Genomic DNA, 27,222 nt, shown 5'->3' on the forward strand with positions numbered 1-27,222 from the left:
ACAGTGTTCATGACCCATGCCTTTTCTGTAAGTCTTCTTCTAAAATTTAAAATATGTAAAATCAGACCTGGGTGAGATTAGATTTGCTGTGAGATAATGAAGCTAATCTTTACATAAATTCCTGACTTCAAAGTCTACAGATGGAATATTTCAATCTCTTGTTCTCTTCAATCTCTTCTGACAAGACTCAACCATACAATCTGATCTGTAATTAACTCTCTCACATTAAATTATAAATGCCTTTGAAATTCATAGATTTCCAAAATATCTCATCTCTCAGAAGATATTCAACCTTCTTTGCCCCATTTATCCTTGGACTCAATCTCAGAGAAATCTCCTGTCTTATGCAAGAATTACAGATGTGAGACACTAAGCTAAGGAAAAATACATTTTGGACTCAGTACATAGAGATAACATAAAAACACACATTAATATATAATAACAAGGTGTTTATTTTGTAAACACATTCTGTCTGTACCACTTAAATAATTTTAAATTACATTTATTCTTTTGCATACAATAGCACAGACAATTACTATTATTTAAAAACTCAAAAACATAACAAATTTGGCTTTTCCCCACAAAAATGGGAAACTTTTAGTAAAGAAGAATTTTAATTAATTTTTCATACCAGTTAGTTGTGGCTTCTAGTTCTTTAAATTATGACACTGACAAAAATAATTAACAACAATTGATTAGTACTTAAAAGAAAACAAGGTACAATAATATGGTAAAAGGAAGGGACAAAGCTCTTCAGAAAATACCATTTTAAAATAATTTTCCAATGGAAAATCCAATACAATAAAGTTTGTCCCTAAGAGCATGGAGCCCATTAATAGAGCAGTTCCAAATATACAAAGATATAACAAAATGATACAGTATTTATTGCGCAACAACAAATTAAAGGTTGTCATAATGTATGCAACTTAAATTCCCCTCCCCTCAATAGAGTGGCTTCTTATTCCTTAGACATAGAAATTCTGTTCTTCAGTAGAAATATGAAGTCTTCTCATGAAAGGCACATTCTCATCTGTAAAATGAATAAGTAAATATATAAATAACACTTCTGTATAAAATGTAAACACATCTAAATATTCAGAAGTTTTGAGGGAATAAAATAAAACTAAAAAAAAAAAAGAAGCTTTACTATAAGCCACTATGACTGGGTGACACTGCCATTATTAATTGTTTTGGATATTATCCTTTGAACTGTAATTTAAACTATTCAAAATAATTTTATATATAATATTATTAGTCATAAAAGCCTGTGTCTATATTCACAATAACATTTCCTCATAGAACATTAACAAATGATTTCAACTGACTTCAGGCAATATAATCTTTTCATTTGTTTTATAGTTTCTATAAATACAGTTCTTTATTCCTGCTTCTCAGCTTTCAAAATGCAATCAAAGGCCATAAGTCTGAAATTACACTCAATGAAAAAGACAATATTTTAGAAATTTGTAGTATGGCAACAACAACAACAACAACAACAACAAAATCACATGAAAGACAAAGTTTTGCTGGGTGTGGATGTTTGCCATAAATTCATGGCTAGCCTGGGCTACATACTCAGACCCTGTTTCAGACAAGTGATCAAACAAATGAGACACATTCTTCAATAAACACATTCATTGGGATGTCTGCTCATTTTTTTTTAAATACTTATAGCAGTATGAATCTTCATTCTTACTCATTTCTCGCTGGACCATATAAAGCAGCTCAAAATACTGCACCTCAGTTCTTTCTTAACTCTAGTAGTGAGTAATTCACAAACACTAGAGTCATCTAGAACGTAAATGCAATAGTTTTACTAATTTCTTCAAAAGCATGGGATGGTCTGGGAGCACTCTTGACTGTTTTCATTTTTACATGAACTTCTTAATTTGGCTCCAGCTATGATAGATTTCTCCTTACTCCAATCCGCAAAGCCTGAGAACAAGTGAACATTTCTATAATATATAACACCATACCTTAGCTGGAACTTTAACTCCCCTTAGCACACAGTATCTTCCTCTCCCACATGAACATTTCTGGCTATCTTGTGCACTTTAAAAAAGTAACTCAACTCAAATATCACTTCATCAACATGCCATTCTCAACTGGTATCCTTAACTCAGTTGCTCTTTCTCAGGAAAACCAGGATGACATTAGCAATATATGAGAATAAAAAAAAAAAAACAAACCAAAAACCCCAAGTTCCTCTTCCTGAAGAAAGAATATAGATGTACAGATGTTATAAAGGGTGGCCTGGTAGACCAGAGTCAAGAGGGCACAGTGCAGTCTGGGAGTGCTGAGTGGTGAGAGTCGTTTCTATTAAGAGGCTGGTTTGGGCAGGGACAGGCACTGAAGTTGGGGAGCAATTAGGACAGACTGTAGCCACTTTAGACAGGACTGCCAGCATACCCTGTCCTAGGAAGAGGGCCATACTGTGAGATGGAATAATATCCTAGACAACAAAGTTCAATAATTTCTGTGCCAATAAAAAATCTATCACATATCAACAAGCACAACTGCCACCACAAGCTGCCAAATTAGTCCAGAGATGAAAAATGGAAAAACATTTAGGAGACGGTAAGAAAAACACTGGTATAAAGTATCATTACATTGTCAGAGTTAAATTGGCACCTTGTTTAGACATTTTAGTGATCAGCCTAAAAGCAATAGAGCTTCAGATTAAGTAAGTAATGGTTTAAGTCTCCACAGAACTTACAACAATTTAAAATGGACAAAAGATGGGTAGACTCTTTTGCTAAACAAAGCAGTCAATTTCCAGTGCACTCAGAGCAGTCATGCGTGTATGGCACACTGTGTGCCAGTGTGTGGAATAGCTTTAAAAATTTTTTAAAGCAAATTTTTTTTGTTGTTTAATCACCTAAAATATATTGAAGGACTTAATCTTATTATTTTTTTTTTCAGACAAGATCTAGAAGTCCTCCAACCTCAATCTCCCAAATTTTAGGATTAAGGCATGATCTAACATGCTTGGTTCTGGGTTTTTACAACTGTCAGAAATACTGTCTTTTAAAATTTTTATCATCATCATCATCATTATTATAAGGTCTCATATCACTAAAGGAGGCTGCAATTTTCTGAAGCTGGGAAGACAGTGATCAATTAATAAATTAATTAAAAGAAGAATCTCAATTCTCTACTTTGTAAGACAGTTGTACTTGTGAAAGTACCCACCCAGCTTGGAAGTCACTCTGATGCAGGTAATCTTGACCTGAAATGAATGCCTCTTTTCTAAAACACCTATTTGGCCAGTTGGTTGCTGAAGTTATAAACAAATTTTAATTGAATCAGACGATAATTTGCAACGAAGATTACTGTTGATTTTTAATAGTAGTCTTCAAAATGTGAACCGGCAAAGACTACGAAGTAGAAAGCAGGGCCAAGTGTTTCATAACGCAGTTAGCCTCCATTATGTGACAGTTATTGGCAAGGAAGAATCTAGCCTCAAGAGACTGGTCTAAGCCACTCTCTTAGCTAGAATTGACACGTGGCCAGAAACACATCGGTCCACCACATTCAGCAGCTTAGGGTATGTCACAGCACTGTTCAGCTACCCATCTGTATCGCCATCCCTATAAGATCCTGCTAATTACTGCACATGTCAAAACTGAAGTAAAATCTGTTTTCTGATTTTTGACAGGCTGATAGAAACAGCTAGAAAGCGTTTTATGACTAGGTATCTTTAGGTACAAATTATAATGAACACATACAATATTAAGTTAAGGTAGCAGAGCGAAAGTAGGAAGGCAGCAAATTCAGGGCTTTCAAATGACACATTTGACACCAATTACCAGCATGGCATTAAAACGGCATCAGCACTAGCTTTTACAAGCCATCTCCATAATCTGAGTTGTCTTCTAGTACATAGCATTATACTAATTTTAGTTTTGATAGAAGTTAAACTTAACACTACTAATATATTGTTTCTATTTGTTGTTTGTACTATAAAGTGTTTTAAACTTCCAACATTAAAGTGGATTATTGGCATATAATAAAATAAAAATCTCAATTTTTTTCAGAAAAATAATAGGCTGCCTATTCTCCTGGTTTTTTCTGTTCAAAGGAGGAGGAAACTCCACCCATCATTTAAAAATGTGATGTGTTCTTCCTATGTTTATAGTCCCTAAACAATAGAATGGGATAGCATAACAGAAATACTCTTTATAAACAGTACCAAAAGCTAATTTTTAAAACTGTAAGCAAGAAAATTCCTCTCCTTCTCTACATATGATTTGTTTCCTGGTGCTTTTAAAAAAAGAATCTGACTTTGATGAGTTCTCTCTAGTTTGGTTTGGTCGTCTCTCGAGATTTCCCCTTCATGATCCTGATGCACTTGTTCATAGAATCCCTCTTCTCTCTCGTTGACTGGACTCCTGGAGCTCTGCCTGGTGTTTGGCTGTGGATCTCTGCATCTGCTTTTCATGAAAGTTCGATCAATGGCTGTGGAGCCTAAATGGGACTAGACTAAACCCTCTGCATGGCCATACAGTTGTGTAGCTTGATCTGTTTGGGGCCCACTACCCGTGATGGGACACCATGTGCAGCTTTGAGGCAGGGGGAGGGGCTTGGACCTCCCTCTACTGGATGAGTGTCCCCATGAGAGGCCTTGCCTTCTTGTGGGGGCGGGGAGGGAGGTGGGTTGGGAGGGAGAGGCTGGGGGCGGGAGGAGGGAAGAGGGGGATCTTTGATATATAAAATGAATGAAAATTTTTTCTTAATAAAAAAATAAAATAAAAGAATCTGGGCAATAAAGGAGAATTTTGTAAGTATTAACACAGTAGAAGTAAGATATGATCGAAACTAATTACTAGAATGGCTATTGCAGAACACTAATGTTCTTCATGCAACAGGAAAGAGAGCGACTCACAAGACTCATATTCATAGGACTCATATTCCTACCTTATGGATGCACATTTGAAAAACTGATAGGAATGGAGGGTCCTAGCATGAGGGAGGGACATAATGGAAATGTTACATTTATAGGTATAAATCAAATGAATATTAAACAAATGGAATGAGATTGTAGCAGGATGAAGAGTCTAAGGCCATTTAAATTCTCTCAGCCTTTTTCCTCTTTCAAATGAGAGTCCTACAAACCACTTTAGAAGACCTTACTGATAAGCCTCCTAGTAAAGAGTCCAGTATAGTGCACCTGAAACCTACCAGCTAACACTTCAGTCATTCCTGTTACAGTTCTACGACCTCACTGTTCCCAAGTCAGAATGAGTTATTCCCTTCTAGGGAAATCTGCATCGATTACTGAGATATTTTCTATCCACTAAATTTGAGTATTATTTCTGCTAATAGAAGGCAGATTCACTGTTAAATTTTACACAATATAGGAATAAAAGTGAGACATGGTTGCTCACATCTACAGCATTTGGGAGGCTCAGGCAAGAAGATCACTACAGGTTCAAGACCAGCCTGTCCACATAGCACACACACACACACACACACACACACACACACACACACACATATATATATATTATATATATATATATATAATATATATATATATATATATATATATATATATATATATATATATATAGAGAGAGAGAGAGAGAGAGAGAGAGAGAGAGAGAGAGATGGTGCTGTAGATTCATCCAATGGACTGGTATCTACAACTCTGAATTTCTGCAGCAGAGGTGCAAAGGCTATAAGAGGCAGAGGATTAAGAAGTTTGTTGTCAGATTGTATCTCCTAGAAATGTCAAAAGCTACATCCACAAATTCTCACCAACACAACTGCTTAAGATGAGCTGAACAAGGACAACATCAACAGGGATGTTGAACTAGAGAGGAAAGACCACAAGGCCTCAACCCTATACAAAAGAACTACAGGCTACAAAGGAATGCTAAGAGAGGAAGAAACAGTATTACCCAGGGACGATCACATCAATTTGCTTATCCAATACCAAATGGTCAGCCCTGAAAACATATAGATAAGTACTATTATACAGACTGAGCAGGTTGTACTTAGGTATTTAGGAGTGTATATGTGTGCGTGTATATGTGTGTGTGTGCATACATATAAATAATATGTATAACAATAAATTTAAAAAGCCACAAATTTAAGAGAGTAAGGTGTGGTGTGTGGGAGGATTTGGAGGTAGGACAGGGACAGGGAAAAGAGAAATGCTATAATTATATTAAAACCTTGCAAAACAAAATAAAAAATTAAAGGGCATAAAAGCATTATATTAAAAAGGCAAACACAGAAACAAATTTGGATGAAGAATTATAAAAGGATTAAATGTAAACCACAGACTTTGTTTGCAAAGTTATGGTAACACAGATATGACTTAGTTTCAGATAATACTCATTTGACTGTCTTATCCATATACTTAGAATGTTTTTATAGAATTCTGAACTGGCTGAAAAGTTCATGAAAATCCCGACCTTAAATCACACTCGGCAGATTTACATAGATTAGTTTTCTCCCTTAAGTATTTATGTTATTAAGGTAGCTTCTTAAATAACTGTGAGGTCTGGGTGGATCCACCTATGTTAACAACAGGAACCTGTTCTGGGCCTACCCCCAACCCCCTTGGCAAGCATGCCACCACTGAGCTATAGCTTAAGTCTTGGGTAGGATTTTACAGTACTTCTAGCAAATTTTCAATAGGTCTAAGGGGGGAAAAAGATCAGAAATATTCCAGTTAGCAAAGGAATCACCCTTTCTATACTGTGACAAATTCCAAACTTGAACAGTTTTATGTCCCTTCTTTGATGGCTGACTTTAATTTCCTCCTTATGGCACAGTATGTGACGACTATAATCAGTGCAGCACAGAACACAGGCACCAGTCACCAGTCGGCTGAAAGCCTGCTCCATCCATTGCTGCACATTAGCAGCAGTCGTCACCACTGAATACCGTTATTTTTAACAACTGCAACAGGAAGGAGAATGCGACATTCCTCAACTCTTCTGCTTCATTAATTTGTATCTTTAAAAAGAGGAATGGAGCTACTATAAGGTTTGCTCTAAAGAAGGGAAGCAGTACAAAGGGAACAAGAAGGAACAGAGGTGGAAAGACTAAAGAGGGAACACATCAAACAAAAGAGAAAATAGGAGAGGAAACACTGCTTGTGGGTTCCTGTAATATTATGTTATATACAATCTAAGGCAGGAACTTAATAAACAGAATTTTGTATAACCCTGGTACTTTTCAAATGTGTAATATACACAAACAAATAAACCCATGTGTGTGTATGTATGTATGTATGTATGTATGTATGTATGTATGTAACTACGTGTAATACAAAAATTGAACACATTACTAACATTCTTATCAAAGAAGAAAACTTCACTCCCCAATGCTCCCATTCATGAATTCTGTCAGCCAACAAGGAAGCAACAGCAGTGATACAAATCTAGTGTGAAACACAAATACTGAACTGGGGATGCAGCACAGTAGGTGCTTCCAGACCATAGATATGCTAGACTCCAGATTTAATCTACATCAACACACAGGTACACAGAGAGAGAGAGAGGGAGGGGGGGGGAGGGAGAAGGAGAGGGAGAGGGAGAGGGAGAGGGAGAAGGAGAGGGAGAGGGGGAGGGAGGGAGAGAGAGAGAGAGAGAGAGAGAGAGAGAGAGAGAGAGAGAGAGAGAGAGAGAATAAAGGAAGAACACAGACACAATTTGTTTTTGTTATGATGTGGCTCTATCCATCTTTGTTTCTCATTTAAAAAATAAACATATGCCTGGCCTCCAAAAGTATATTACCATTGATTTTGGTAACCTTAATTAATAAAAATGTGGAATCTCAAGTTTACTATTTTTAAGTTTCTTTTGTTCTGTCTTGCTAGCCTTAGGTTTAATAGACCATTTTTCACAGGAAACTGGGCAATTTGCCTATCTCTGTTCTCCCTATAAAGCCAAAGGCTGATAGAATACCTGGGTACATAACAGATAACAATCACTTATTCTAATAACAGAATGATTCATTTGTTTGCTTTCTAGAAACAAGGTTTCTCTGTGTAGCCCTGGCTCTCCTGGAACTCAACCAGGCTGGCCTCAAACTGGGAGACCTGCCTGCCTCTGTCTCCCAAATGATGGGATTAAGGATGTGTGCCACCACCATCCAATTGGCTCTGACCACTGGGATACTGCATAATCATCCTAATTCCTCACAATAAAACAGGCTTCATATTTGATGACCCACAATAACTTTCACAGCTTCATTATAGATTGAGTGTGTTCCCCATGGGGTAGCTGTGCTACATGTAATACCTACTGTGATATAAACTGAGTAATTCAAATTTCAGGATAATTTAACTACTTTATCTCTGAACATTACACCACCTTTATTATTACTATCTCTTTCTCCTCTGCCTAGAAATAGTAATTCCTAAATCCAGTTGGTAGCCTCTGATACCCTTAAATAGCACAAGTCACTTGTATATTTGCAGGGTCTAACTCACATTTCTTCTTACTCTGGCCGCCTCCAAAATCTACAGAGTGATCATCACAATGGGTTGTGGAGCAGAGTCCCAATAGATATACATCTACAAAACACTCCCCCACCTAAGGCTCAAGGAAAACCGCAGGAATAGAATGATTGTCAGAGCCAGAGGATCAGGGAATTTGCTGTGAGACTGTGTCTCCTAGAGATATCAGAAGCTACACTCATAAAATCTCACTAACATTGATGCCCAAATGTGAGCTGAACATGGATGACATAAGTGAACACGACAAGTGGACAGAGAAAAGCCCAGGAAGCCTCAACCCTGTACAGAGAACTACAGGCAACTGAGAAAAGCTGGGAGAATAGAAGTGACCTTCTCCAGCAAAGAGTACACCAATTAGTTATATCATCAATTAGTTACGTCGGTATTTACCCATGTTTTCCTAGGTTACAAACTTGACGGCATATAATTATGCATGTTAGTTTCATGAGTTTCTTCTTCTGTTCCTGAAGCTTCACCTTCACAACAACTGAACTTTAGGTAGTTATTTCTACCTGTTGCCACCTCGTCAGTAAAGAATTCCTGTACTATTTACCTTCATGGAAGTAGAGTTTAACTTGGCTTACACTCTGAAGGGCACATTCCGTCATGGTGAGAAAGGATGGCAGCAGAAAGACTGTGAGGCGGCTGTTCACACTGAATCCGCAGTCAGGAAACAGAAAGTGGGCAGGAACTGGGGCTGGGCATTGAAGTGTTATGCCCCACTGACAGTGTCCCATTTCCTTCAGCAAGTCTCTACTGGCTAATGCTTTTACAGGCTTGAGAAGACAATGCTACCAGCTGAAACCAAGCGTTCAAACATGACTGTATGGAGGATGTTTCACATTCAATCTACAACCTGTTTAATACAGATGAACTGATGTTCAAACTGAGTTCTTCGGAGGTAATCACGAACTGTTAATTTCATTTTATGTCTTTCCTTTCTATGAATGTATATAGCAGACATCTCATAAGTACCCAGCATAATTAAATACAACAATTGTCACTGCAAATTATAATTAATAATAATTTTGAAAAGTAAATGGGATTCTAATGCCATTGTTTTACTTAGCACTCTCACATGGAGCCCAAGATGAGATCATCTTCTATTTACTCAGTAAGCCTTTGTTCTCAATGCTACTTCATATTATTCTCTTTTGATTTTAATATATTATATATACTGACTTTTAAATGCAAGCTAACAAGTTTGGTTGGCCCACACTTCAAAAATTAGTCTTACCCACCAAATAATACAGGCATTTGTTATTCCTCGTTTATCCATGAGAACCAGATGACGATACCCATTGCTGAAGACAGCACACATTCAGATGCATGATAAAAAGAAATCAGGCTAGACCTGAGCCACAACTTTTTCTCCCTGATCGCTTTCCTGCAGCTGCGGGGGTACTTAAAGGCTGCTGCTGGGCCTCTCTACCATCAGCTCTTAAACAGTCATCCCATATCTGCCTCTGAGAATTTTATTTGATAAATGTAATAGCTTTTGGAACCAATGCTATTCAGCCATGTAGGATATCTCCATCCTAAGAACAGAGAAATCTTGGGATTCAAACAAAGGTAATAAAAACCTGGGCTATTCAGTTTTATATCAATACAAAAGGTCACCCTGCAAGAATCCTAACAATTACAATGGTAACCTGCAGGATATGCCCACCAGTGCAACAGCAACACAACTGTTCTAAGGATAACCAACAGCTTTTAGACTGAATTCTAGGCCTCTCCAGAGAGGAATCCATGCCTGGTGTTAAAAATAGTAGAAACAAACAAACAGCCCACAAAGCTAGGGGCTAGGGAGCTCAGGGTCTAATTGGGGATTCACTGCTGTTGTTTAGGTAAATTGACATGGAACCAAACTGCATTCTAAATGTGTATACCCATAGACAAATATTACTCTTATCCTTAACCAATGATATATCTCTTTGCAAAGAATAGCAGTGAATGCAGAGTCATGGTTGCTCAAGGGGCTATTAATAAGTGGTATTTGAAGGCTCAGCCCTAAGTAGGACACTTAAACCTCCCCCAGGAGGCTCAGAAAACATTTCAGAAGAGTAGAGAGAACACCACAGCTGGAAGATTCAAAAAGAACTGTGAAACGCTGTCTTTAGGGCATGACATAGCATTGCCAAGGGCAGCTTGCAGCATCTGCACCAAGCCTTTATAACATGGGCCTGTCAACTGCCAATCATGAACTGGGCCCTCCCTGCTGAGCTACTGGAAACTAAATGATTGTTGTGAAGGGACAGTCATTCTTATCAGTTATGGACCTCACTGTGAGACCACCATGCTCCAGGGGGTTGTTGTATACCTATGTCCACATAAAGTCAAGGTTAAACTCAGTACATCTGAACCAAAACACAAAGGCATGAATGTGGGAAAGGGACTTGTAGAAAGGAGGGTGGGAGGACTACAGGAAAGAGGGTGAGGTTAGGCAGAATGCACTATACACAGGTCTGACACTGTCAAAGAATAAATTCAATCAAGTAAGAAAGATTTCTGTGCTCCCTGACTTATATGACTCTAGACTCTAGCTTTCCTTCACCAGAAATCCTTCTTTCTCTTAGGATATTTCTCCTACATGCTGTAGCCCTTGTTGCCTCTTCTCATTCCAAATGCAAATGCACTGATATTAATCATATACCAAACCCCTTAGGAAAGATCTTGACATGTCATGAGACTAGATCTGAATACAGTCATCAGAGCTAGATCTGAATACAGTCATCAGAGCTATACCATGACACAACAAATCTCCAGTCTTACAGTTTTGTCAGGGAATGCTATTTCCAAATCAAATAAACCAAACAATAAACAAAATAATTTCAGGATATAAAACTAAAAGCAAGCTTACTAAATATTTCTCAAACACAAACATATGCCAAAATAACTAATACTGTAAAAATGAAAAATTTCAAGCCCAAAACACTGCAAAGAAATCTGTAAAAAGAAGGCTAATTTTAGGGAATGCATACTATTGGTTATATCCAATTCAACAAAGCCATGTGACAGAAGACATTAAATAGAAACCAATAAAATTTGCTAGAATAAAGACTGTAAGATTATCTGAGCAAAGATCTACATCGTTATTTAACTCCTGTACCAACTTACCTTCTAGGATGATTGGCATCAAACAATGTGTTGTCATCATCCTCATCATCTTGTTCTAAGGGTGTCAATTCCATGTTTTCTATGTTAGTGTCCAAAACTCCGTATCTCCTAGTTTTACGGTTTCTCCTCCTCATCCTATTAAATCAAACAAATACATTAATAAAACAATTTTAATATAGCCTAATGATTATTTCATATGCAATTGGAAATTAAAGAAATTAGTTCATGTTTCCTACCAAGCACATAGTCAGTACAAAAATGATTACAATTCAGGAATATTAAAACAATCAATTTAGCACCAAAGATTACTGGCAATTCATTAAATAAACCTATTCCTATATATTTGTATGGCATCAACATTTCTCCTGTCTAGCATACTCTCTAGTCTTTTCAATCTCTCTGAGCTGAAGTTGAGAGATCATTTATTACTTTTTATTTATGTGTATGCGTGTGAGTATGTGTGAGTGAATGAAACTTGTGTGGATGGTCAACTAAGCCAGAAGGATGAGGGTATCATAACCCTTGCAGTCATAGTTACAGTTGATTCTGAGATGCCCCACATGGGTGCTGGGAACTGAACTCAAGGTCCTATGGAAGAGGAACAGTACTCTTAACTGCTGAGCCATCTTTCTAGCCCCAAAAGATAAAATTTTAAGCCTTACTTCAGATATTAAATTTTCCTTGAGCCTTCAATTCCAGCCTTTATCTCATGTCCTTAATGCCTCCTAATTGACAGAAACAACTAAGCATTGCTATTACCATCAAAAACTTAGATAACGGAAGTCCTAGACACACACTCAAATTTAGTCAGTGGCTTATAACCTGGCCTAAACATCAGAATCACCTGAGATTTTTAAAATGATCATACTAAGGCTATAATTAAATCAAAATGTTCAGAAATAGAGACCAAACATCACTAAGCTGGTGATTTCTGACTCAGTGATTCAAAACTATGAACTTGCAGTCAATGCCCAAGTTGCTTCCAATGCAATAGCTTCAACACTATATACAGTAAGCAGTGCTTCACAGGAACTTTTTGGAGATTAGAAACAAAACAAAATATTTCAGGAAGTGATCACAAATGAAATTTGTTTTACTTAAACTATAATTTACTCAGCTTAAGATACTAATGTTAACTGATATTTAGAATATTAACTTTAGCACCAATGGCAGAGTGATAAGGCCCTCTTCAAAAGTGACTTTGGGAACCCTGACAAAGTATCCTTACATTTATGCAAACATACATATATTAAAATCCACGATGGAACTGTATTAACCAATAGACACTATATTAGCTTTTGAGTATATGTGGTGATATTGTGTCCCCCAATATATTGTGCACCCTAATAAACTTATGTGTGGGTCAGAGAACAGCCACTAGATAGACATAGAGGCCAGAAAATGATGGCACACACATCTTTAATCCTAGCCTTCTGCAGGCAGAGATACATCTGGATCTCTGTGAGTTCAAGGCCACACTGGAAACAGCCAGGCATGGTGACACACGCCTTTAATCCCAGGAAGTGATGGCAGGAAGCAGAAAAGTATATAAGGCATGAGGTCCAGGAAATAGAGGCTTTTTAAGCTTTTAGCAGGAGTTGAGCTGAGATCCATTCAGATGAGGACTCAAAGGTTTCCAGTTTGAGGAAATAAGATCAGCTGAGAAGTTCTGTTTCTCTGATCTTTCAGTGTTCACCCATAAAAATAAAAACATACCTGGCTCCAGGTTTGTTTTTATTAATAAGACCTTTTAAAATTCAACTACAAGTATAAAATATCTATTCTCAGCAATCAAAATTTCAAGATATTATGTCTGGAGAAAAATATAATTTCCAAAAGTCATTTCTTACAGACCTATCTTTATATCTACCTAAAGGTAATGGACTAAGAAACTGGTTTCTGTACAGTATTTATCATCACATACTTAACCACTGTAAAACTCAATAAATGCTTTAACTAGTAAGAATAAGACAGTGTGAAGCATAAAGTAGCATTTTATAGTAAGAAACTATATGCTTAAACTAAGAAATTTACCAATGCATATATAAACCAACACATACACATATACACAAACATGCATATTTGTATACACTCATACATATCATATAGAACAGAATCCTAAATGTTTCCTGTTATTTAGGTTTTATGGGTCAATATGATTTCTGTCAAATATTTGTCTTAGTATTTTGTTTTGTTTATAATTGTTTAGAAAATTCTTCTATCTAGGACTTGTTTACAAGAACTTGCTGGCAGATGGAAGTTAGCTTGTTTACCAAGATTAAATTTAGACTTATTAAAGCCCTTTACAGAAAAACTAAAAATATCACTTTGGAAAGAAGAAGAAAAAAGTTAAGGAAAGTAGCTCACTATTGGTCCCTTTTCACTTAATGATTGGTAATTAAGATGCTCTTTAAATATCTGTGATGTTTCACATGCTGTCCTGTGATTTGAAAATGAGTGCACAGTGCGACCAGTGTGGATACTACAGTTCTAATAGGGCCTCTTCTCTCTGGCAATTCTTTTAGTAGAATTCTTTTCTAAATCACATGACTTCCCAGGAACTTGATGTTATATGAAGTCATCTTGGGCAACAAAATAAATTTTCCCAGGTCATATACATCAAATGGGCAATATGCTAGTAACCTGGATTAACCTCAGTTAAGGCTTTATCTAGAACTAAAGTCATCACACAAATTGAATGAATTCTTAATCTTCCAAAAACAGATAAATGCATCTGTCTAACATTATATCCCATTCCTAATTATAGTATAAATACCTGACTGCATTGATGTAGGGATTTTATCATTTGTTTTAGTTTATGTATTCTCTAGGCATATTCTCACTATAGTTTACATTGTAGATTTATTTCATAATATATGTAAATACTACCTCTCAAAAATCTCTTGAAACCAAGAACCTATTTCATAAATAGATACAGAATAGTTAAGTGCTAAACATTAATAAATGGGAGGTGCATCTTGATTAAAATAATTCACCATTTAGCATATGTATTAACTCATAAAAGTATTAAACAAAATTTAAAAGCCGTATATTAATAGAACAACTTGAAATGCTATTTCTCTAAAAATGTCTTTCCCCATTCTAGTGATACACAAAGTGATGGCTAAATGGTTATGAGAGCTGCGTCCCATAACAATATCAACTGCTATATAAACACTGCGGTATGTAGTGGTACTTCTCAAGGACAATTTAAAAAAACACAACAAAATTTAAAATAATTTTGATGACCCAATGACCTAAAATGCTAAGTATAAAATATACATTTTTAATAAACAAAAATACTAAGGTAAAAAAGCTATTTTTTTACTTTTATCAGTTTATTCTTTTTTCAATCAAAACGTAAAGGAGACTTTAAAATCCAGTCCTTATAGTCTTTACTCTCATACATATAATTGTACTAATAATCAAATACAGTTATTAATATGCACCTTTTCAATTAGGCATAACAAACACATATTACAACATGAAAGAGTATTTTGTTGGTTCCTACTGAATATTATGACTATTACCTAAAACAAGTAGAAAAATATCGAATCCTGAAATGACAGGAGACAGTGAAACAGTAATCTATATTAACCTACATTTAATCACAGCATAAGTGATTCAAGTCACTGTCTTAACACAGATGCAGATTCCTTAATGTTTCATCAAATATATTCAGCTCAGTCAGAACTATCTCTGTTTCAATAACATGCATCAGTTATTTATGGAATCAAAATAGAAGTACTAAAATAAGCATGATAAAATTTTATGTAAAAATGTTTGATGCCACATAAAATAAACACAACAAAATAAAACTCCATTCATTTTACTACTCTACGAAACTGTGAACACCTGATTTGATTCATAAATTTGTTTCTCATTTTCTTTTACTGGAATATGTGCAAAGAATGTATTAAGTGTGAAATAATAGAAATATTAGAATTTCTTTGTTTTATAATACATCCTAAATCGACTGAGGAATATATAAATCAGTCACATTCATATACATATGTACATATGAATCCTCTATGTGCTTAGACATAAAACAGAGTGGATTTCAATAAATAAATACACAACTATATATTTATATACTTGTATATTTGCATAAATAAAACTTTGTCATTAATTTCTTTACCATAAAAGTAACCAAGAATTAATGTAGTAACTTGTGAATAAGAATTAATTCGAAGCATTTTCTCTAATAGTAATATAAGCAAATAACATTAGTGAGCCCTATTAGTTCTCTACAATTTTCATCATGAAATCAAAGTTGGATGTGCTACATACATAATCAAACCTCTTTGACTAACTGGACATCTCTCATTTCACCTCCTCACATTTATATAACCAAACACACCAGTTGTCAGTTGAAATTCTTCTAGAAACAGGTAACAATAATGGATTATAGTGATATGCAGACTGAACAATGTCCTCCAAATTTTGTACTTGAGTTAGAGTTGAGGTGCTAATTCCAAGAACTGCAGAATGTGGCTTTATTTTGACATATGGTCCTTACAAAGGGAGTGTGTGTGTGTGTGTGTGTGTGTGTGTGTGTGTGTGTGTGTGTGTGTATGAAATGGATAGGGGACTGTCTTAGCTACTGTTCTATTGTTGTGAAGAGACACCATGACCAAGGCAACTATCATAAAAGAAAACATTTATTTGGGGCTTGCTTACAATTTCAGAGGGTTAACTCATTACATCATGGCAGGAAGGAGACAGGAATGAATCTAGAGCAGTAGCTGAGAGCTTGCATCCTGATCAGCAGGCTACAGATAGAGCAGAGACAAAGGGCCAGGTGTGGGCTTTTGAAACCTCAAAACCCAACCTTAGTGACACACTTCATCCAGCAAGGCCAAACCTCTTAATCCTTCCTAACAGTCCACCGACTGGGAACCAAACTCTCAAATATATGAGCCTATGGAGGCCATTCTTATTCAAACCACCACTTTCCTCTTTCTTCATGGCTTCCATAGCCAACTCTTTATCTAGCACTATCAAACCTACATTCTTATAAACATTTCATAGGCAATAACACAGATGAGTAACTACAATGCCATACATAATTGATAAATTATATGTTATATATATATATATACACACACACACAAATTGACATTTGACACTGGAAATTTGGGGGCCTTTATTTACTAACTGCCCCAATAAAAGTAATTGCTATTTAGTGTGCAGACATATGTGGCAGGCATGAGCTATGTAGCTTATAAGCCTCATCCTTTATAATGTTTTAAAATAAGATCCACACACAAACAGCTTGACTACACAACTAGAAATTTTAAGCATTAATGTATAGTGTCTTCATAACCTGCCTAAGTTATCTTAACCAAGGTTACAAAGTTAATTAGTCAAATGGTCTTGTGATTCCCCAAACAATATTCTTACAATATACTAGAATGAATAACTTTGGTGAATATAAATTATGTGATGCATCCTCCCCCTTTTAACTTTGGTGAAAAATAATGACTTAGCATCTACTTACCCATCTCTTACTTACTACTCTTCCATTTCATCATGGTAGAGGATCTGCTCTCTCTTTAGTGATTGCTTTTATGCCAGTGTAATCACAATTGTATTTTGAGAGCAATGACATAAACCCAGCCCTAAAGAATAGAAAATGATCATAACAACTGACATAAACTAATCACAAAAACACAATTTCCTTGGTAGGCATTTTGAGTGGGGAGGAAATTAAGCAATTTAGACAAATGAGATTGAAAGAATGTCTCTTGTGGGCTTTCTAGGAAAGACTGCTTCCCCTACCCCCCCAAAAGGGGTCTTCCTAACATTCTAAAAAGTCTGTTGTGTGGAAACACAATAATTATGGCTAAATTATCTATCCTACAGAGACAGAGACGAAAAATTAAGAATGCTTGACAATTTTATAAAGTCACTGCCCCAAACTTGGTCCGGCTCACAACAGGAAAGCAAAGCCGAAAGATGACTTTCCATGCCAGTAACTGTCGATTGTGTATTTGGTTTCTGAGAATTCAAACCCTCCTAAGAAATAAATACCTAGTATTTAGGTTGTCTGTGAGACACTGCCATCCACACTCCATCTGTGACTACTTCCTCCTAACTCTCCTCAGGACCTGTCAGGTAGTTCTGTTCAAATGCCCTTTACTCTGAATACCTTCATTAGAGTTCCTCAGCAGATTTTAATGTCAAAGTGCTGAGCCAACAATAAAATAAATAAAATAAACCCCATTAACTCTTGATAGTCTTATTTGACATATACTGTTCAGCTTCGCACAGCAGTTTCAATACACTGAGCTATCTTATCTCTATCAGTGTATTTAGATCAAGGAAAGAATACAACTCTAACTGGGCCCTTAGACTCCTATTTCAATGAACAGCAGCCAAACAGTACAGCATTTTTTTCCTAACTAGTTTACATACTGGGATCCTCACACTAAAAATAAATGAATAAATAAATCCATAGAAATAACTAATATCAGAGTAGTACACAAAATATTACATATTGCATATACAAAAATACATAAAATATAAAAACAATTCTATTCATGGCATCCTCCCAAAGAAAACTTATGCTACCTATACACTCCTGTGAGTGGAAAAGCAGTAACAGTCATGGTTTGTACCACAAAAACCAACCAACTGCAACTCACAGGCGGATTTAAGATGACCTGGAAATGAGCACCATTCTCACACCAAAACTGTCAATCTCGTAAAAGAAGCGTCAAAAGTAGAATTCAAATTGGTTCCTACAGGGCTGTGGTTGTACAGAAGTATTATGGCCTTTTGGTAGATATAACTATGTTCACCAAATCTGAACATACCCCCACTCTCCACTGAAGAACCAAAGCACCCCCATTTCAAGCAAGAACCTCACCCCAGCTTGAAACAGGCCTGAGTATTAAAATTCTCAGAGCTGCTGACATAGGTCCCAGGACAAAGTCATGATGTTTGAAGAGCCATCTGGTAGCAATTGATTAACCACAGAATGCCCCAATGCCAGAGGTAGTCTATAAAGTTTGTCAAACATCCTCTACGGATGGCTTGATGAGGTCCCTGCCATGGCTTGAACAGCTTCAATAAACCTTGCTTTTGCATTTCGGTGAGTTCGTGTCTCTAGTGGTCTCTTTGGGGGTCTCGTGCCCAGGGCATAACATTCATGACACACATACTTTCCAGCCCTAAATAGTTAGGATCATGCCTACTTCTAGCCAAGAAAACATGGACAGAAGCAGCTGTGACTAACAGACTGTGACTAACAGCTGTGACTAGATAGTCGTCTCTAATCAATAACTCCCAAGCTCTGACAACTGCAGAAGACATGTGCTAAAGTAGCAAAACCAGATTATTATACGAAGGTAAACTGTTGAGTTTATTCAAGCAATCCAGAAACACAGTTCAAGCATCTAGCTGAAATTTTCTAAAAATAAATCTTATCCCATGGATGTGTGCTGCTCAGAATTTTATGTAATAATGACATTTTCCTGTTCTGATTCATTGCTACCAGTGATGTAATCTCTGAGTGCAGGAAATGCTGCTCTAATTTCATTTTAGCTGCATTCATTCTAGATGCATATAACCAGTGACTAACAGACTAGACAAGAGAACCACACCACACGGGAACTGTAAACACACATGCACATGTCATAACACAGCTACAGTTTAGAAGGAGTACAATTCGTTCAGGATGGAAGATAAACCGAAAAGACATATTTAGAGTAGAGAAAATAATTAGGATGGCTTCTACCAGAAGAACAAAGTTATTAAATCCTAACAAATACAAGGCTGTTATATGTAAGGGACACTTGTAAACTGAAACTAGATGACCGGAGGTAGATGGTAAACAAGACTAGAGGCGGATCAAGCTCCTAGCTCGGGGAACTGTAAATGTGAAGGCATTCACCTAGTGAAAATCATGCAGCTTAAGTTTAGTGGAGGAAAAAAAAAATATGATGGTTGAAGTTGGGCATAGTAGTGCACGCCGGTAACTCACAAACTCAGCAAGCTGAGGCAGAATTGTGATATCAAAGGCAGAATGGATTACATAGCAAGACACTGTCTCAAAAACAGAAACCATGCTTTCAAATTGAAATTTGCAAGACTGTATCATCTGTCCAGTAAGAAGCCAGCTGACTATGCAAGCTTATAACTTACAACGCTATTAGCAGGGTTGAAATGGCATTAAAAAACAAATTTTGGATGGATCACAGAGGTAGCAGGGATAGTAAAATGCAAAGGGTTAAGGGAAAGATACATGTCACTGAAATAGATTAAAAGAGATAAGAACATTCCCCTTGCAAATATTCATATTCTATTATCAAGAAAGGGACCTTGGGAATCAAAGACCTGCTTGCTCTCCAAGGCAAATAAATGGTGATCAAAACAGGAAAAAAGGTTGAGTGGTCCACAGCTGCCTGAATCATGCCTCTCCAAAGGCGGAGGAACAGGAGTTCAAAGCCTGCCTTGGCTATATTTTGAATTAGAGGCCAGCCTGGACCACATGGAACCCTGTGTCAGACAAATGTAAACAAACAAACCAAAAGTAAAAAAAAAAAAAAGAATTTATCAAGAAGGAAACTCATGACAAAGCAAGATACTATACACAGAGAGCTAAGAAAAACTGAGACACGATGCTGCAGAAGCCAAAGTAAAAACTGTTGTATCCACTGTTCACAGGGGGTAGAGGGAGTACATGAAGGGAGACAAAAGTATTTCCAAACTGTCCTCTGTAAGGATATCTTAGAGTGGTGCAATTAGAAGCCAGGCTATGCAAAGGAGACTAAAAGACAGGGAAAAAGATGTATCAGATGAGATCATTCATGTGCAGGGGGGTATGGACATAGACAAATGGGGATATTTCAATGCAAAAGCTCTTTGCTGCTCTGCCCATGTTATTCCTACCAGGTGAGTGTTAGATACTCCTTCCTTCTCAGATTCTGTGCTTTCTCATACCTTCAAATGTTCCTTCTCTATTTGCTGTTTTCCCAGTATTTACATTCAAACATAATTGGACAGTTTATTCTTGAATACACACCTCTTTCAAAAACTTCCCAAATAACATGCCATACACACAAATGCAGTACATACATGCTGATGCATAAGGCAAAGTCCCTCCCACTCTCCATTCTTGAAGTCACTGAGCAGGGTCTAGGATGCATAATATCAAAGAACACCATATGGATATAAACTTCCCTGCATGTCAAAATGACAGGAAAACGTCGGGAAGCATAGTCCTGGCATTAACATCTAAAAAAATTAGAACATGTTTACATTTCAGCTATACACAAAAGGTATTGACTAAATGCAGCAGTCTTGGCATATATGGAAGGACAGCGTGAGAAGACTGCATTAAAAACACTCAGGGAGAGCGGGATGGCTTAGGGAATGAAAGGGCTTCCTGGAGAAGCCTGACAACATCACACACACACACACACACACACACACACACACACACACACACACACACCATCAACAACACAATAATAAAACAACTGGAAAAAAAATGAAATGCTCAAAGTGCTTAGCATTGTACTTCACAACTGTAAGTTCAGTACTCAGGAGATGGAGACAGGAATATCAGGTGGTCAAGGACAGCCTCAGCTATGTAGGGAATTTGAGGTCAACCTGGGCTACATGAGAATAAAACATTGTCTTGAAAAAAAGAAACTCTCAAAAGTATTGATTATGTTTAAATAATAGGAGAAAAGAGGTAGATTTACAGATGATGCTTAAGAAGAAAAACAATAACCATCATCACCTCCAAGTGGTCTTTACCTGGCAGGATCCGTACTACCCGTTTTATGTAGATCTGTGACTAATCATTTCAGGTAGAAACCCTCAGTTTCCCTGATTCACAAAACTGAGATGGACTTTGAGGACACCATGTAACTTACATGTGAAAGTCGGAATACATTGCAAGGAGCCTGACTTCCTAACAGGCTACACTGAAATGGATTTGGGCTAGGACAATTGAAAAGAAATCAACACGGGAAAATTAAAACAAAATAACCCATTACTGTACAGGAACTGTTCAGAACTGACCCTTCCTATAGAATTATGACTATTAGCGGGTGTGTATTTGAATAATGACCTTATGGACTGATGGGCTTGACTCTGTACTGCTACAGTATCTCCTATGCTAACTGGTCAAATCATAAGATGTTTTTTTGAGTCAGTCCCAAAGACAGGAGTTTTAACTTGCTGGGTCATAAAATAGTAACTTAAAACATAACATAATGGTCCTCCTCCAAACCTAAAGCAAAGATGAAGATGAGCATCAACTGTTTCTGATGACTACAAACTTTGCCTTCCTTGTAGCACTCTGTATTTCCTTATTGGTATGATCTCCCCAACAAAAGTCATCATCTGGAAAAATGGTCATTAGGATTGCTACCATCCTTGGCAACAAGTGAACTTCTTTTTCCTCAAGCATTTAATTCCTGAGCTGAAAGACAAAGGCAGAAGCAAAGAAAAGACACGGGAAGCTGTATTCCTGCAGTACAGATGCAGAGACCTGTGTGCTGTGCTGATTTTGTATCCTTCTTGTCTTAGCCTGCACTGATCCCTGCCTGCTCCTCAGATCCTCAATTGTTCTATTTTCTTTCTTTCCTTTGACTTCTTCATATCTCAAAATTCTAGTAAATGCCAGCACTCAGGAAGTTTTTCTTTTTTCTTTATGCATATTTTGTAGGGAGAGAAGGCTGAGAGAGAATACTTCCGTTGAAAAGCTCAATGAGATAACTACTATTTATTAAACTTCCATGCTGATGATTGACAGGCTACACTGTTGCACCACTACTGTCACCACCACTGGTCATATTTGGCATCAGGAGAGTAAGCCACATAGCTTATTTAACGCTGTGTTATTTCACAATATGCATAAACACTTGGGAAAGTTTCATCTCTCAAAAAAAAATACAAATGCTTGAGGAGTCACACTTCTTAAATTTATTTCAAAGCACTTTCATATCTCTCTATATAATATATTAAATATGTATTTCTTGTCTGACTAAGTGATGACAAACCAGAGCACAAATGACTTTCAAAGGATATCTAAACAATTAAATAGATTCTTTAAAAATGTACAAACTTCCCATCTTATATGTTGCTCGTTCTTACCACAAGGTCTAGTACTGACAGGTGCTGAGCAATACTTATTAAATTAATAGCAGTGACTAATGGATATAAATAGCTTTACAGACTTTCTGTCTCTATAACCGCCTAAGTTGAATTTTTATCAATGACATAACTTTATAATTGGTGGTGAAACTCATTCAGTAACTCATATTCTTAAGAAATCAGATAGGAAGCTGGACATGGTAGCACAGTTTTAATTCCAGCACTCAGGCAACAGAGGCAGGTATATCTCCGAGTTTAAGGTTATCTTGTTCTTCAGAGCAAGAACTAGGTCATCTGAGGGTAGATAGTGAGACTCTATCTCAAAAAGAAAGTGAGAGAGAGAAGGGAGGGGAAGGGGCAGAGGGAGAATAAAGAAGCAGACAACACAATGTCTAGCAGCAGTAGTTACTTTAAAATACAGCCATTCTCTGACTATATCTAGCAAATCAAGAAAATCTTTGAAGGATGAGGCGCAAGGTTGACATAGCATGCTACATTATTTTTCAGTTTACCACAGTAATGAGTATCAGCAAATACTAAAGTCATCTTACTTTTTCAATTTGTAAAGTCTTAAAAAGTCACATTCACCAAAAGTCATCTTTTACAAAGAATCACTACCCACTTCATTTTTCCGTAAATGAACTGGCCATCTTCATAGGTACTAGCACCTCGAATATGGTACATTTGTTAAAGCCGACAGCACAGTCACTGGTTATGTTAGGTCCAGGAGGACCTGGATTTGGGCAGGTCCTACGGATGTGCTCTAGACAAAGCCTTACGCTTCTTGAGCTTCAACTTCCCTCAGAAGAGTACCACCCACTTTGAAGACTGTTTTACAAGAATTAGAAAATGTGCCAGGCGGTGGTGGCACACAACCTTTAATCCCAGCACTCGGGAGGCAGAGGCAGGCGGATCTCTGTGAGTTCGAGGCCAGCCTGGGCTACCAAGTGAGTTCCAGGAAAGGAGCAAAGCTACACAGAGAAACTCTGCCTCGAAAAACCAAAAAAAGAGAAAGAAAAAAGAAAATGTACTCAAATTACGAGACGTTATGTGTGACACACATCACTTAGTATTAACATTGATTAGTTTATATGTACCATAGAAAAAAATCTCAAAAGCAGTGTTTTAGTCACAAACGTTCTTTGAAGGATGAGTCACTTTATACTGTAGATTAATGCTGTGTAGTTTCTGCACACTAAGTATTAATAGGACCCAGATATAATTATTGTAATTCTACTTTTCATTGCTGTACAATAACTGTACATACACATAGTCCCTGTCATCAAAGAAGCCAAGATGAAAAAGTGAAAAATGATCACCAGCAAGGAGGGAGAGAGTGAGTCAGGGACTTTAATGCTCCTTTGTTGCAATTTTTAATTATCTGTATAACTGTTTGATGAATGTCCCTGTGCTCTTCCAGGCTGGAAGTACCATGGAGGCAGTACTGTTGATTTATCTCAAAATGATACTGTGATTGCCCAGTGTAGCACAGCTGAACAAATACTGGCTGGCTGAATGAAGACTATCAAAGCTAAATCTGGTGCTGATCGCCACCATTTCAAAGAGCTCTTTATCTCTATTTCATAGAGTTCTGAGACCGGAAAAGTGGAATAACTTCCCAAAGAAGGAAAAGTAGATTTATCACACTGAATATAAAAAGACATATCATGGGGGGGAAAAAAGAATCTCTGCTTTAAGGCAAGAACAATTAATCATAAATTTTTAATAGGAACTGTTTTTACATAATCAACATACAATGCTTAAGACTGTAATAACTCTCTAAGATTATTTTCTGGCCTTACACATTTTAGTCCAGGAGGAATGTCCTACAAAGAAGAAAGAAATCTAAGTAGCAATTGAGATCTTCATATTTCTTCATTCTATCAGCAAGCAGCAATTATCCTTTAAGTTTCAAATTCTACCGCTTACCTATTCAGCAACATAAAAAATGAATTAAAGCTCATTCACTAAGCAACACTGTGCTCTCTAGACACGTTGCACAGTGCTACCAACTTCAGTAATGGGCACAGAGTAAAGAATAAGACACACAAGATGCATTTTCACAGAAAGGCTGTATTCTGTATTCATCTTATGAAGTCTACTTTGCCCCTACAGCACTCCTGTAATGTATTCAAGTCCCTCTACAGAAAGAATGTCATTGTCTAGAGAATTTCTAGAATGCCAGTATAAATTATTTCTATCCAAATATTTGTGATGCTGAGTTAGATGGAGACAAAACATTTTTGAAGTCTCATAAAGTTTGATATAATAAAATTTTACAATTAAAATATTTGGTTTCACCTCATATCATCAGTTAAAGAAATGATCTGCGAGTATTCTCCCTTGGCACAAATAAGCAACTCTGGTTCACTGTCACACATATTTTTGGAAAGGGAGTCCAAATGAGCAACCACCATAATGAGGACGAGAAGTATCATCTGGAAGAGTGTGAGTTCTGGGGATCCCAGATTTATTGTCAATCAAGCTTTGGATGCCAGACAACCAACTACATTTAGAACTTGGACTATACCAATGTGTTAGATGCTGCCTGAAGTATGCAGTTTTTATCAGTCACAGTTCTGAATCATACAACATGTGACTGATTCATCTAACACAACCAGAGAAGGCTGAGTTCTTTCAAGATTCACATAAATGAACAGAGAAGAGCAAAGGCAGTAAACATTTATATATAAGGCTATAAATTAAATGAAGTAGAACAAAAAGAAAAAGCAAACAAACCAAGAAAATTATCATTCTACCCATCTATGTACCTTACAGAGATTATACACAGTAGTAAATAATTATATAGTAAAAAAAGAATTTAATTTTCCTTTAAGATTTCTTAACATCAAGAAGTCCCACTTTGGTAATCACAAGCTTTTAATACCTTCTCAACATTGTCTAACTTCCCAGTGACAGAGAGTGGCTGTGGATTTTCTGAACTTTTTAAAATCAACAACTTTTAGCTCAATAATATCGCGTATATGAGGGGTTTTCAAATGCTTTGAATTCCTTTTCATTCTTAAAAGTTACTAAGGGCTCCAAGGAGCTATATATGTAGATTATGATTAAATCTGAGAAAAATTAAATACTTGATTTTAAATGCTTTAGAAAGTTCATAAAACCAAAAATAGTAAAAAGAATTGCCCAATATTTTCTTCAAAATCTAACATTTGGCCTGAACTATATATACAAAATAAAAACAGACAAGAAAACACTGGATTTTCAAATGTGCTTCTGCATCCAATTCTTTGTAATATTAGGTTAATGGATACAAAGAAAATCCAGCCTCAGATACATATCAACCTGGAAAACAAGGGAGCAATTTAGTAACCTTTTCTGATTCGTTTTACTTTATACAACACCAAAGCTTGACAAGAGGTATTTCCTTAGTATAAGCTTCAATGTAGAATTTCAAACCTTACCAGTAAATACTTGTACTTTATACACGTGTATACACTGACTCACAAATAGGAGTGCATTCTAACAGGCAAAATGCTGGCGAGTTAGTTACACCAACTGCAGAGCATTAGGAGTACTTGCACAGTAGTGTAATCAAAATTCCAGGGGACGGGGGAATCACTTCCATTTCAAGGCAAAGGTATCTTTTAAGGCACAGGCAAGCCTCGGGGAACGAGATACTGGATGTGGGTTACTGATATATATAGTGAAAGACATCAGCTTGAGTCGCGGAGGTAAGGTATCTCAGGCCCTTAAGACAGCCAACCAGGTGGTCTTAGATTCCAGTCCCAGATGCTGGGGGGTCAGGGTAGGAGTCAAGCCCAGATCACAGACATCCACCCAGCTTCTTGGAGCAGGTCACCTGTCAGCATGCTCTAGGCCGCAGGGGGCGTGGGGGGGACCCATCGAGGCTCTGCCTCACCTGACGGTCCTGACCACGAAGTACACCAGCACCGCGCCGCTCACCACCACCAACACGGTCAGGGCCCGCTGGGTCATGGGCTTGTCGTCAGGGTTGGGGCTCACCGCCAAGCTGCCACCCACGGAGCCTTCCCCGGCTTTCCCTCCAAGGCCATCGGCCTCTGACTCCGCTCCGGGGCTGCTGCCATTGCGGCCCTCCGAGCTTCGAGGGCCGGCGGCTTCAGCCTGAGCTTGACCCCGGGTCTGGGCCGCGGTGGGGCCGGGAGGCAGCGGTGACAGCGTGCGCGGCCCGGGCTCGGGAACCCCGGATCGGGGCGCCACCCTGGCTGCTGTTGACAGCACCGCCCCGGACCGGCTCAGCGCGGGCAGCAACAGCAGGAAGAAGGCCGGAGCCAGGAGGCGGCGAGGCCCGGAGCAGCCGCGCGGGGCCGGCATCCTCCCCACGCCGCCCTCTCAGCACGCCGCAGCCGCCGGGCCAGCCTCCCGGTCCGCAGCGCCGACCATGGGCGCGCCGGAACCGGCCAAGAGCCGACTCCCCCGGCCGAGAGCTTGCACGGCGGGTGGCGGAGACTGCAGCGGCTTCGGCAGCGGCGGCGGCGGCGACGACAGCTTGCCGGGACAACCGGAAGTTCGTA

The 27,222-nt window shown here is 37.7% G+C and overlaps 1 protein-coding gene across 2 annotated transcripts; it reads right to left on the reverse strand.

Moving 5' to 3' along the window:
* Positions 1–434: 434 nt before the first annotated feature.
* On the reverse strand, positions 435–27,222 carry Fam174a (family with sequence similarity 174 member A). 2 transcript variants are annotated; one of them, XM_052750298.1, is made up of 3 exons: positions 26,589–27,218; positions 11,594–11,728; positions 435–1,030 (listed from the first exon to the last, which is right to left on the reverse strand). In XM_052750298.1, the coding sequence occupies exons 1-3, from the start codon at positions 27,020–27,022 to the stop codon at positions 1,027–1,029; spliced, it is 573 nt and encodes a 190-aa protein (XP_052606258.1). In that variant the 5' UTR covers positions 27,023–27,218; the 3' UTR covers positions 435–1,026. The 2 variants fall into 2 exon arrangements, with proteins under 2 accessions (XP_052606258.1, XP_052606259.1); XM_052750299.1 differs by lacking the exon at positions 435–1,030 and having other exon boundaries at positions 11,590–11,728; positions 26,589–27,222.

This window comes from Peromyscus californicus, unplaced genomic scaffold (genome assembly GCF_007827085.1).
Source record: "Peromyscus californicus insignis strain IS unplaced genomic scaffold, ASM782708v3 Scaffold_21__1_contigs__length_65335640, whole genome shotgun sequence".
Taxonomy (NCBI): Eukaryota; Metazoa; Chordata; class Mammalia; order Rodentia; family Cricetidae; genus Peromyscus; species Peromyscus californicus.